Here is a 13,952-nt window from a genome sequence, read left to right as displayed (position 1 = left end):
AAACATCGTCAACCATTTTTTGAAAACCTACAAATATGTATTCGGCCCATATTAGTCATTGCCATTAGTGAATAGTAAAATACAGAATATCAAATTATGTACATATACATTATTTGATTTAATTCTCATAAAAACCCTCAGAAATATTTCCCAATTTAAAAAAACAACCCCCAAACCCCCAACTAGAGACATATATAATTCAGATCAAATCTCTGGAGGATATAAAGCCATACAGTAAAAAATGGCACCCAGATAAAGAATCCATTTCTTCAACTTAAAAAAAAATTTTTTTTAATGTTTATTTTGGAGAGAGAGAGAGGGAGAGAGAGCGCAAGGGGCAGAAAGAGACAGAGACACAGAAACCAAAGTAGGCTTCAGGCTCTGAGCTGTCAAGCACAGAGCCCAACACGGGGCTTGAACTCACAGACTGCGAGATCATGACCTGAGCCAAACCAGGAGCCCCCATTTCTTCAATTTCTAAGGCAGTACTTTTTCTGCCACACCAAAGAAATAAAAAAAGATAATTTTTTCCCTAGATTCTAGGGCTTGATTATGTTATCTGTTTTGGAACAACTGTCCTGAAATGTCTTTTTGCCCAATACAGCAGCATGTAATGCACATAGGTCAGTAATCAGAGGAGCTCATACATTTTAGCTATCTTACCATGTATCTTTAGAAGGAATTTCCTCTAGTTAACTCTTTGTGAATGTTCATACATATAATGCATATAATGCATGTGTTTTACTTGCCCTACAAATGCTACTTTTATAATATTATGCAGGAAAGCTGCTCAAAGTACTCTTATCCTTCCAATCCAAGTTTCCATTAAAAATGTTTAGTGAACAAGTAGAACAGCTTAAATTAGCACTCAGGGAGTTTTTAAACTTCATTAAATATATGTAGATTGACAAGAAGATATGGACTAAAACTACACACAGTTGAAACAAATGAATATTTAAGAGAAAATAATAAGTAATAGAACCCAATGATGAAATCAGTCGGTTTTTTTTTAAAGTTTATCAATTTAAAAGACATTAAAAATGATGCTGCCTCTGTCCAGTAAGTTTTAAAATCACATAGGAAGCAACAAATACCTACAGCTTTAGTCTTAAAATATGGATCATGATAAATGAAATGGGTTCACGGTCTTTACTCAGTTCTTTACTAGAAAATTCTCAATGCAATTTTGACAAAGGGTCTTTGATATTAAAGATTACGTCTAATGAAAAATTATTGTGGGTAACATCAACTCAGGGATTCTCACTTTGACACATATTCACATTTTAAGTCTTCATATAAAAATTCTTAATTTCAAAGGTCACAGTAGTTAATTGTAGGTTAAAAAAAACCCTTTGTTCCTCTATTGTACATCTTTAAAAGCACTTTACAAATACATATCATTCAAGAACAGTTAATTTTCTATACAGTTAAAGAAATGTTCCATTGTCTGGTGGAAGCTGTATGTTTACTTAAAGCAAATAAAAAGCCACCTAAGTTCTTCAACATTCTGTACAATACCAGAAGGAATTTTAAAAATCCAATTGGATGCAACTAAATCATTTGTCAAATATGTACCCTCTTCTGTAATTATCAATGAAGATAAACAATAAAGAGAGGACAGAATCCAGAGAACAGAGACTCCCTCCCCCACTCCCATAAACAGCGAGACAGACAAAGGGGAAACACAAGGAGAAGCCGCATGGACAGAAAAATAGATAAATGGAGAATCACAGGGTTAGTGAGAAAGAATGACATCGGTGCAGAGTGGGGAGTGGACAAAGAAGAGAATACTGTAGCAGAGAGATAACCACAATAAGGCAGGATAGAGGGAGGACAGAAAAGGGGATACTGCAGAGGAGAAGGCAAAGGCAGGTATAGGAAATCTGGGTTTGATGATAAATTCTAGTCTGCTACAGCTTCCCTACAAGAAAGTTCTTTAACTTAAATTCTTTGTCCCACAGTTAGATCTATTTCTTCTCACTTGATGTTTAGTAGAAATTGTTTTAAGTTTCCATCATGTTCTCTAATGTTTCTTGTAACACTTAAATCAATTATTTATGTTAAGATTAACATAAATCAAAAATTTATGTTAATTTATCTAAAAGAAAAATTACTTACATTTGCCATTGGAATAAAATTAATCAGATAAATACAAACATACACATAAATCCACAAATTCACCCCCTGAACCCTCTCCTTTCCCCTCAGTCCTCTGCTAGTAGCCTAAAATGTGAAAGAGTGAAGATTTTAAATAGGCAACAGAAAGCAATCACCCAGAGTTGCTCTAACTGAAATTCTATCTTTGAACACCAAGACTCTAGGCAGCCATATGGGAGAACTTTTTGGCTTTAAGGGTAAACAATAAAATTACCCAAAGAAGCTAAGGAATCTCCATCTCTGGAGAAGTTTTGAAGTAATGGTGATAACCCTGGATTAGCTCTGCTTATTTTTACTTATGCTATCATTTACCCCACATAAAAACAGTTTCTAGAGATCTATTCTAGCATTAAGATTCTTACATGTCATTGCTTAAATAATACAGATTCTTTTAACCTATCCTCAGAAATTTCTAGATTTCAACCAACTTTTTGACTTTTTTCTGAAACTTTTTAAGATTTCTTTTCTCCTAAACTGTACAAACTGAATATTCAGATGAAGACCTTAATATTTCTGAGTAGGAGGAAACTGTATCAGCTGCAGTATATCTATCGCTGAATCAAAATTAGAACATTCATTCAGGAAATCTTTGCTTAAATAGAGGTAGACTTCTTTTTTCTTTCCAAATTTAAGAATACAAAGTTCAGATCTTTGAATTCTGGTTGTCAGTGGACTAAGTCAAAATAATTTTTTTAAATGTTTATTTATTGAGAGAGAGAAACAGAGAGAGCACACGCGAGCAGGGAAGGGGCAGAGAGAGAGGAAGACAGAATCTGAAGCAGGCTCCAGGCTCTGAGCTGTCAGCACAGAGCCTGACAACACAGGGCTCGAACGCACGAGCAGCAAGTTCATGATCTGAGCCAAAGTCTGACACTTAACCAACTAAGACACCCAGGCGCCCCAGTCAAAATTAACTTTTTAAAAAATAATCAGGGGCGCCTGGGTGGCTCAGTAGGTTAAGCGTCTGACTTTGGCTCAGGTCTTATCTCGCAGCGCGTGAGTTTGAGATGTGCATCGGGCTCTGTGCAGACAGCTCAGAGCCTGGAGCCTGCTTCAGATTCTGTGTCTCCCTCTCTCTCTCTCTGCCCCTCCCTGACTCCTGCTCGCTTGCTCTCTCTCAAAAATAAGTAAACATTAAAAAAAATTAAAAAATAATCAGAAGCTCATGAAAGATCCTGAACAATATTCATTAACAAATTGGGTTACAAATTAAAAACAAATACCAGTTAAGTATATAGGCCAAAAATAGTTAAGAGAGCACAGCAAAAATTTTACCCCTAAATACGGTAAGACAATGAAAAACTGTTACTGAAGCCCCAGATGTGGGATGAGAATACGTGGGTCCTAGTTACTGCTAGATCACTTATTAGCTGCATTATATGTCACTGGACAACCCATCTCAAGTCTATGGGCCTTTCTATAAAATGGGTGGGTTTGACTAGGATAGTGTTTCTCAAACTTTGCTGCCAATCCATTAAAAAGTGTACATATTTGATTTCAACCCAGCATATTCATACCTATTTGAAATATAAGATTTATAAATACTCATGTGAAATATACTTTAATATTTTCTATTTTATTCTAGTTCTTTAAAAATTACTGATTGATAGGATGGCTAGAATTAAAAGACACATAATACAAACAGAAGCAATGATGTAGCTTAAACTGGAACCCTCAATACACTGCTGGTGAGAATGTAAAACAGTGCAGATACTGTGGAAGGTAAGGCAGTTCCTCAATAACTTGAACACAGAATTACCATATAACCCAGCAATTCCACTCCTAGGTGTATACCAAGAATTAAAAACAGGTGTTCAAACAGAAACTTGTACAGGAATATTCATAACACTATTCACAACAGCCAAAAGGTGGAAACAACCCGTTCCATCATCAGATGAATGGATAAACAAAATGTGGCATATATCCATACAATGGACTATTATCCAGCCATTAAAAAGGAATGAAGTACTAGTTTGTGTTATAACATGATGAATCCTGAAAATATTATGCTATGTAAAAATAAGCTAGTCACAAAAGGCGACATATTATATGACTGAGTTATAGGAAATTTCCAGAATAAACAAATCTACAGACAGAAAGTAGATCAGGGCTGTTGGGAGAAGACTAGGGAGTGACCGCTAATGGGTACAGTTTCTTTTTGGCGATTATGGAAACACTCTGAAATTATACAGTGGTGATGGTTGCACAATTTTGTGAATATACTAAAAACTCAGGAATTACACAGTTTAAAAGAGTGAACTTTATGGTATATGAGTATCTTAATAAATTTGTTATTTTAAAAAATAAAATGAAAATTTACCAGTTAAGATCAACAAATTAATTTCACAGACTAGAAAGTTAAAGGATCTCTGGTGGCTTCTAATTCTTACACAAGTTAAGTTTTAGGGAGGCAAATCAAAAGAGACTCTTAAATACAGAGAACAAACTGAGGGTTGCTGGAGGGGAGGTGGATGGGGAGATGGGCTAAATGGGTGATGGGCATTATGGAGGGTACTTGTTGAGATGAATCACTGGGTTCTACTCCTGAAACCAATGCTACACTGTATGCTAACTAACTTGAATTAAAAAGACAAAGTTAAATTTCAGTCAAACCTTCAGTGTGCCACATATGTATTTACATTTTTTCACTTGGTCCTCAAGAAAATCCAGAAACTGTAGTGGAGGCTCAGAAAAGTAACCTGTCTAGTGTCAACAGCAATTAAATGAAGATAAGTATTAAACTCTACATCTTACTCCAGACACCCCTTTCCAATACTCAGTGATGTGAACATATCATGACATAATGATACAAGTCTTTGTAAGAGGAGAAAAAGCTAAAATCTACTAATTTTTTAAAAGTTTTATTTATTTGGGAGAGAGAGAGCACGAGTGTGCACATAGAGGCAGGAAAGGGGCAGAGAGGTAGAGAATCCCAAGCAGGCTCCACACTGTCAATGTGGAGCCTGATACAGGGCTCAATCCCACAAACTGTGAGATCATGACCTGAGCTGAAATCAAGAGTCGGACACTTAACCAACTGAGCCACCCAGGTGCCACTTAATAGGTAAAATGAAGTTTTTGATGCATTGTATCAAAGACTGGTAACAGTTAATTATTTTTCAGTAGAATGATGCTTATTTAACCACCAAACATTACATGTCTATCCACATATCCTAATGAATTTTCTATTCTATATGGTTAGATTAGCTCTAATTTTAGCAATCTGAACACATGAGAATGTGTTGGGTTCAAATAGACCCAACATGTTAAACATTAAATCTAGTACCAATAAGTCTAATCATGTCACTCAAAGAAAGAAAAAGTTCCTCAAAGAATGGCTAAAAGAGCTTGGTAATATCTACCGCAGCTGAGCAAAAATTTAATAATAATTAGCTTCTCAGAAGTAGGCTGAACTCAAGGTTTATTGGCACTGGAAGTTTGTTTGTTGGCTTTAAGTAAATGTTGCTAAAAGCTAATCTTTAAAAAAGCTTATCACAATCTAACAAAGTTCTAGTATATCCCATGGTCAGTCAGAAGCCAAATAACATCAGAAAGAAATGTAGAAGAGATATTTTACTTTGTAACAACAAATACAGGAATACTATTGGCTTCATAGCTGAATATTCAGACATGTGGCAAAAATATGCAGATACTAATCAAAACTGAAACATGCTATTATTAATATAATGAAATATTTTACTCATCCTTAGTTTTCTGCCCCTTGGCGTATCTTTTATCTTCATACTAACAACATTTGGTGTGAATTAGCCCCTCTTCACAAATCTCAAGGGTCTCCTTATTAACCACAAAACAGCTCACCATGGGTGTGTTTGGGTGTGTGGGTGTGCCTTTCCTAAGGTCTCTTCATATGTGATAGATGACTTTATTCCCTCTAAATATTCTACTGTATTTACTTGTCTACAACCTTGGCCAAAAATTACTTCTATGTGAATACAAAAACAAAAAAAAAACTAGTGGCACCTGTAAATTACAGGTATCTGAAAATGATTCTACTGTACTTCATTCTACTCTAACCTGCTTTCTGTTATTTTCTCAGGATTTCTCTCACAAAGTAGTTTGTTTTGCTTATGAAGAGAACAATCAGATTTTATTTGTAGCAAAGCAAGTTTTAATAGCTCATCTCAATCTTAAGGAAATCTTCCCTAATATATCAAAATTCTTATAATTTATAATATTAATATTGATCATTTATTTGAAATTAAATTCCCACAGCACTATTTTCTAATTTTCAGTAAGATTCTGACTGCTTCTAAACAAGAAAATTCAGTTCATCCTTTTGGAATATTTTCTATTAATTCCATCCCTGCACTTTTATTATTACACAGTGTCTAATTTATAAATCCTTTCATTAAAAACCACTATCAGATAACTAAGTTATCAACTTTTCCAATCATGTTTTCAATTCTTAAAATAGTATTTTCTCTACTCACAGATAAATGATGATGTGTCACTGGAAACTGAGGGCTCCCTCTCAAAGATATAAATTAGTTGTTCAATTCTGAAAATAGTATTTTCTCTACTCACAGATAAATGATGATGTATCACTGGAAACTGAGGGTTCCCTCTCAAAGAAATAAACTGGTTGTCCCATCCTTCCCTCATTTAAAACAAGGTGGTTGTTTCTGGCTGAAAAAGGCTGAGAAGGTGCCTCCTGGCATGTGTTTATTAATCAAAATATTGGCAGGGAGACACATAAAACTTTAAGGGAGTACTTCTGTTGTAGTTTGATGAGTTAGCAAATTATGCACAGGAAAAAATGTTTGGTACAAAGCTATTACACTTCATTTTAAAATGAAAAATTAAAATTTAATATATTCAAAAACTGAAACTTTAACTAAATAGCAATAACTCTATAACTTACACTAACTTTTCATGTTTCCTAGAATTAACACATTTGTGTTCAGTCTATTAACATTAAATTTACTACTTATTTCTCAAAATGTTAAATATTTTCTCCTAGTCAAGAACTGAATTACAGATACCTGGTACTACATTTTGAACTACTTTAAAATATGTGAAACAGTGGGTTTATTTTTTTTTTTTGTAAATTTTTTTAAATATCTATCTATTTTTGAGAGAGACAGAGTGCAAGCAGGGGAGGGTCAGAGAGAGAGGGAGACACAGAATCTGAAGCAGGCTCCAGGCTCCGAGCTATCAGCACAGAGCCCAACGCGGGGCTTGAACCCAAGAACCGTGAGATCATGACCTGAGCCGAAGTCGGACGCTCAACCGACTGAGACACCCGGGTGCCCCACATGTATTTGTTTCTTTACTGAGATTACATGAATATTACCTATTAGATGGACAATTATGCCTGATCTACCTAAAGCAAATGGACAAATACTTTAATCTTAAAGAAATTTAAACAAAAAAAGGAAAAACCAATCCAGGCTTAGGCTGGATATATTACAATGTAATACAATGTAAATGTATATTCCCAATATATTCTCAATGTAAATATTCTCCGAATCATAGAGAATACATACCAGAATATTTTAATAAAAAATAATGGGATTGGTGTGCAGGAAGGGAGGGCAGTAAGTTCAATGATCACATATTCTAAGTTTGGAAACATACATCTGATGTCAATCTCTCTTGTAGATTCAGAATGCCTATTAGTACTCTAAAGGATCTAAAGAAAGTCCTATAATAAGAGGTTTAATTTATTTAACCCACTGTTGTCAAAATTTATTTGGTCACAGAATTCTGTTTTGTTTACCTCTATTAATATCTCATACCATTAGTTTTTTGGTTTTTTCACAGAATGGAATTTGGAAATTCTGACCATGTTTTATGTGTATGATGCCATCTGAACAGCTCCAGTTCTTCTTACTGGCAGTCATTAAAGAAAATCAAATAGATTATAAGCTACAGATGTTAATTTTATTACTATTTTACAAACTATAAGGAAATCAGAAATTCAAAATCTGAAAACTGCTTTTCAGTAATTTTGACATAAAAGTTTGAAATAAAAGGAGTTTCAAGGCTATGTTAGGCTACATGTAGAAATTTTTAATTCGAAGATTGTATCTAAAAACCATGTTGCAGTGACTGAATGTTTAAGCCATGTGCTTTAGCTCTATGTAACTAAAAGTAAACAATCCCTCTTTCTTCCTGTACACATTTATGTTAAGGCAAGAGAAACAAAGTAAAACATTTTCCATAATTCTGCTGTATTTACTTACCTAATATTTTCACAGCATAATGAGGACTTTCTAAGACAATTCCTTCCTCTGTATCAAATATAGGGTTATCTATTCCAGTCTTTGGAGGAATTTGGGCTAGTTTCTTAAGTCTCATGGAAGAATTAAGGTCAAGTTCTTGTTTTTTCCCTTCTTCCTCTCGCCTACGCCTCATGTCTTCCTGTTGTTGCCGAATACGTTCCAATTGTGCACTTCGACGTACTGGCATCATCCTGGTGCCCAAATCTCCGGGGCAGTCAACAGCCATCTCTCGATGCTTCTGATGTTCCTCTGGTGATGCAAGATCAACATTTTTTACTTCGCTGTCTGATTCCTCAGTAACATGCCCATTCATATGGGATGTTGTCATGGTTATCTATAAAAACCTGTACCACTTTTTATAAATCAATTTCTCCTATAAAGCCAATCTCTTGATTCTGTAGTATAAAATCCATGTTACTTCAAAAAAACAAAAAACAAAAAACTTCTCACATCACATAATAATGCTATGAAATGTATCCATGAAGGAAATCTAAGGGGAAAAATGGGGGGAAAAAAGTGTAAGAGTTACAATATAAAAACAGATTTTACACAGCACACTTCCAATCTATGCACAATACAGTAGCTCATAAGTGTACATTTGGCTATACATATTAAATACTTTCTTTTCATTTTACAGATAATGCTGAGGAAATCAAATATTTAAAAAAATCCTCTCCCAGGAATTTGAAGCATACCATTTTTTATAGCTGAGGAAAATCATGTATTGCAAAATTTAGCAAAGCGGGAAAGTAAGAAAGTTTTAGGTACTAGTGTAGTAGAGAATAGGTTGCTTAAGGTATAAAGATGTTTTAGTCATCTCTGTATAGTTGTACTATACTATATACTATACTGTACATCTTTGTACAGTACTTTATACTCAATTAATACACAAGATTGAAATAACTTCCTAGTTAACTGCTAAAGAAACTGGCATATAGCAAACGATATTAGTGGCTCACTTGAGATTAAGGCAGTATTATGGAGGACAATTAACTTTTAGGAGTTCATGAGATGCAGGAGATACCTAATGAAAAAGAAACTTTTAATTAGCAGCTAAGGCATCTATAGGATAAAACCACACTAAGTGAAAAAATATATGTGGGTTATCAGTAGTCACAACCAGTCAACATTAAAAAAAGAATTAAAAGTTAATTTTTTACAAAGATTCATTCAGAGAAAATGGTAGTATCTGTCACTGCTCAAAAAAACTTTAAAGTCACACTGTACAGCAAATAAGAATATATAGGACTTTGGGGCACCTGGGTGGCTCAGTCAGTTGAGCGTCTGACTTTGGCTCAGATCATGATCTCATAGTTCATGGGTTCAAGCCCCACGTCAGGCTCTTTGCTGACAGCTCAGAGCCGGGAGCCTGCTTCAGATTCTGTGTCTCTGTCTCTCTCTGTTCCTCTCACTCGCACTCTCTCTCAAAAATAAATAAAGATTAAAAAAAAAAGAAGAAGATATAGGACTTATAGACCAGAAAACTGAATTTTAATTGACTCTGCCACTTCCTCTAACTTTAAGACTTAAGACTAGTCAGTTTCTCTCTCTGAACCTTAGATTCCTTTGGAAAATTTATTCATAGGATTATTCTGAGTTTTAAATGAGATAGTGTATGTAAGTTTTAAAACTAAAGGATATATATATGTATACTAATTCTTAGTATTAATTTGATTCTCTTATTTTAAAAATCCTTCAACATATTTTTTATTTTTATTTTTTATTTTTAGAGAGAGAGAGATAGCTGGAGCTGGGGAGAGAGGCAAAGGGAGAAAGAGAATCTTAAGCAGGCTCCACGCTCAGTGCAGAGACTGACACAGGGTGATTTGATCGCATGACCCTGGAATCATTACCTGGGCTGCAATCAAGAGTCGGACACTCAACCAACTGAGTCACCCAGGTGCCCCTCCTTCAACATACTTTAGACAAGAAAAATATTTCATGGATGACACTGGCTTTTCATCAAGCTATTTCTTAGGCATAAATAGGCAGACGGTTTATATATGTGTAAACCCACACATTAAATCTAATTAGTCTTCTCTGCTCAAGATTTTAAAAATATTTACAATAATAAATCTGCTTCCTCCTTGAGTTGAACATCACTTCAGTAAATAGACTGGTTAGAGGACATGCCGACTCAGCAAAAGCAGAGTTTTCAGATAATATTCCTAAATGCCAGCCAATCTTCTTCTGTCCAACAAACACCTTGTCACAGACTTCTTAAACCTACCTAGACTATGAGGTAAACCACTAGACCAACAAGCAGGAGAACAGATGCAAGCTACATAAGTCACCAGAATTACATTTTCACAAGAATTTTGGTAGACTTTTCTGTCTTATATCCAAATTTTAACTTCTCTCTTTATAATTATGTGACTTACATATAAACATCTTATAATTAGATTGCCTTCTTTTTCATTAAAATGAGAACTATCAGAATTACGTTAGGCTATTTTATTTCCTTATGTATTTATTTATTTTGAGACAGAGAAAGCATGACCAGGGCACAGACAGAGAGAAAGGAAGAGAAAGAATCCCGAGCAGGCTCCGTGCTCTCAGCACAGAGCCCAATGTAGGGCTCAAACCCATGAATCATGAGATCATGACAGGAGCCAAAATCAAAAATCAGATGCCTAACCAACTGAGCCACCCAGGCACCCCACATTAGGCTATTCTTAAGTTTTATATATTGACTATATGTAATGCAAATTCAGCTTATTTAAGTTCTCATTACACCTAAGCAGAAATTTATGTGGGAGTTACTGTAGTGCTATACTTAATTTTGATTTTAAAAATCTAGGAGTACGCATATTTCCAGAAAAATAAAAGTCTGAACTCGTCCTCTAATTATAATATTTACTGGATATTAAAAATCAAATTTAATAATGAATAATGTAATTTTTGCCTTAATGGTATTCTACAAAATTATGATCTGAAATTACAACTCTCAGCATAAAAATTGTAAGGCTGTGTCCATATTCACCATAACAGATCATCAGGGAGGGGGTGATTATAGCTCATGCAAGAGAGACTGGGCCAGGTGATCTGGGTCAGGGTTTTCATGCTTGGACTATTAGCGTACTTGTCTTTCTCAATCTAATCTTTTACTCTTAGAAAAATTTCTGCAACCTGATATTAATCCATTTAAAATTCCATTTTGGTCATTTCCCTTGGAGTGTTCATTCTACTGGGAGAGAGAGCAAAGAAAATGAATGATTATTCTTCCCCAGTTTGTTTCTCCTCATTAGATTCTAAATTCATTAAAGACAGGAGTCTGGTCTTATTTTTATACTCCCTAGTGCTTACCACAACGCATATCATAAAGAGAATGCCCAGTAAATAGCTGTTCAAGTAACAATGTCAGAAATTCAGAGGACCGCACAGACCACAGACTCTAAAACTTAGTATATGGTAAGGAGTCACAGCCAATACGCAAAACATAAGGATACATTTCTTTGAGCAACATTTCAAAGAGCAACAAAAAACTGGCCAGATAGAAGAGTCTGTTCCAGGGGTGCCTGTGTGGCTCAGTTGGTGGAGCGTCCAACTTCGGTTCAGGTCATGATCTTGCAGTTTGTGGGTTCAAGCCCCACAAGCTCTGTGCTCAGAGTCTGGAGCCTGCTTTGAATTCTTTGTCTCCCTCTCTCTCTGCCCCTCCTCTACTCACGTGCTCTCTCTCAAAAATAAACATAAAAAAAAAATCTTTAAAAGAAGAGTCTGTTCCAAGCAGAGGGAATCACATGACCAATAAGAATGAAGAGTATGAAAATATGGCACTTGCAGAAAACAGAATGCAATAGTCTGGATGTGACAATGAGAGCATATCATACATGAGTAATGATAAAACTGCAAAGGCAAGCAGGGGGCCAGACAGAGAATTTAAGAGCTAAAGACTTTGATCTTTATCCTTAAAGTAGTAAGAACTATTATAGGATTTAAAGCAGAGCTGAAATGATCACATTCGCTTTTTCAGAAATATCACTCTGGTAGAAGTGTGCAAGACTGAAGGGTGGTAATGAGACCAGTTTGAAGGCAACTGTGAGAAATGGGGTACTGAATTAAGAAAGTGATGAAGAAAAGTTATATTAAAAAAAATATATAGGTTATAGAATTGCTAAAAATTGGCGTCTTTATCTCATATAGCCAAAAGAGTCAAGAAAGAGAAGAGGAGAAGAAAGAAGTAGTAATAGCAACAGTAGCAATAGCAGTAGCAGTAGTAGTAGTAACAATTACAACTTTAACATTTACTGAGCACTTACATGCTGGAGAATATTGCAAACACTTTACCCAGTATTCATTCATTTAGTAATCCTCATTACTACTCTAAATACAGTTCCAAATATGCCTATTTTGTAGATGAGGAAGTAGGTCTTGAAGATAAAATGGAGAAATAAAAAAGAGGCCATATGAACAAAAAGACTGGAAGATAAAAGGTGTGGGAAAAGTACAAATAAGGCTAGTTGAACTAAAGCAGTCAGCTTGTACAAGAGAATAGTGGCTAGAAAGTTTGCTTGGGTCCAACTTAAGGAAGGTCTTAAATAAAGTCCTTAATTCTCAAGACAGTAAGAAAGCCATCAAAGATTTAGAAAAGAGTGATTCATACATAAATATAAATAAGCATTTATTCTTGGCTAGGTACTACATACAGTTATACAGATAGGATTCCTGACCATTAGCCTATCTACCAAAAGGTCCTCAGGGATCTAGAAATTAATGCGTCCAGAGTTATACTCATTCTTTCCCTTTAATCCCCTCATATTCTCTTTAATCCTCCTCTTCTACTCTCAATTTTAATTAATGCCATTATACCTACCCAGTTACCCAAGACAACATAATGGTTAGGAAAACACGCTCCAGAATCAGACTACTTAGGATCTAATCCTTTCCTACTCTCCTTTTAATATTTTTTAATTTTTTTAAATTTATTTTTTTTTTTTTAATTTTTTTTTTTCAACGTTTTTTATTTTATTTTTGGGACAGAGAGAGACAGAGCATGAACTGGGGAGGGGCAGAGAGAGAGGGAGACACAGAATCGGAAACAGGCTCCAGGCTCCGAGCCATCAGCCCAGAGCCTGATGCGGGGCTCGAACTCACGGACCGCGAGATCGTGACCTGGCTGAAGTCGGACGCTTAACCGACTGCGCCACCCAGGCGCCCCTTTAAATTTATTTTTGAGAGAGAGAGAGAGAGACAGGGTGCGAGCAGGGGAGGGGCACAGAGCCTGAAGCAGGATCCAGGCTCTGAGCTGTCAGCACAGAGTCTGATGCAGAGCTTGAACCCAGGAACTGTGAGATCATGACCTGAGCCTAAGTCAGATGTTTAACAAACTGAGCCACCCAGGTGCCCTGCCTAGTCTCCTTTCAAAAGTCTCAAATACATCCTTGTCCAAATTTCTAGGCCTCCCCAAACTGGTTATATGCCTGCTCTGGAATCCCACAATTCCTATCACATCTCTGATCAAACTAGACTACAGCTATTTGTATCTCTGTCTGCCCCATCAGACTAGAAGCATTTCAAGGTCAGGTACCACACTGACTCATCTCTAGATCC

At 35.6% G+C, this 13,952-nt stretch overlaps 1 protein-coding gene across 5 annotated transcripts in view; it reads right to left on the bottom strand.

Annotated features, from left to right (window-relative positions):
* Positions 1-13,952, bottom strand: part of PALS1 (protein associated with LIN7 1, MAGUK p55 family member) — a 93,662-nt gene that overhangs the window by 47,371 nt on the left and 32,339 nt on the right. For 3 of the 5 annotated variants that reach the window (XM_060620093.3, XM_060620094.3, XM_060620096.3), the window contains exon 2: positions 8,364-8,892. In XM_060620093.3, coding sequence (XP_060476076.1) covers positions 8,364-8,730 — 367 coding nt within the window. In that variant the 5' untranslated portion in view covers positions 8,731-8,892. The remainder of the gene's footprint in view (positions 1-8,363; positions 8,893-13,952) is intronic. The other 2 variants (XM_060620097.3, XM_060620098.3) reach the window with 1 other exon arrangement.

The sequence above is a fragment of the Panthera onca genome, chromosome B3 (genome assembly GCF_046562875.1).
Source record: "Panthera onca isolate mPanOnc1 chromosome B3, mPanOnc1 haplotype 2, whole genome shotgun sequence".
Lineage (NCBI taxonomy): Eukaryota > Metazoa > Chordata > Mammalia > Carnivora > Felidae > Panthera > Panthera onca.
This window is presented reverse-complemented; position numbering and strand designations above follow the sequence as displayed.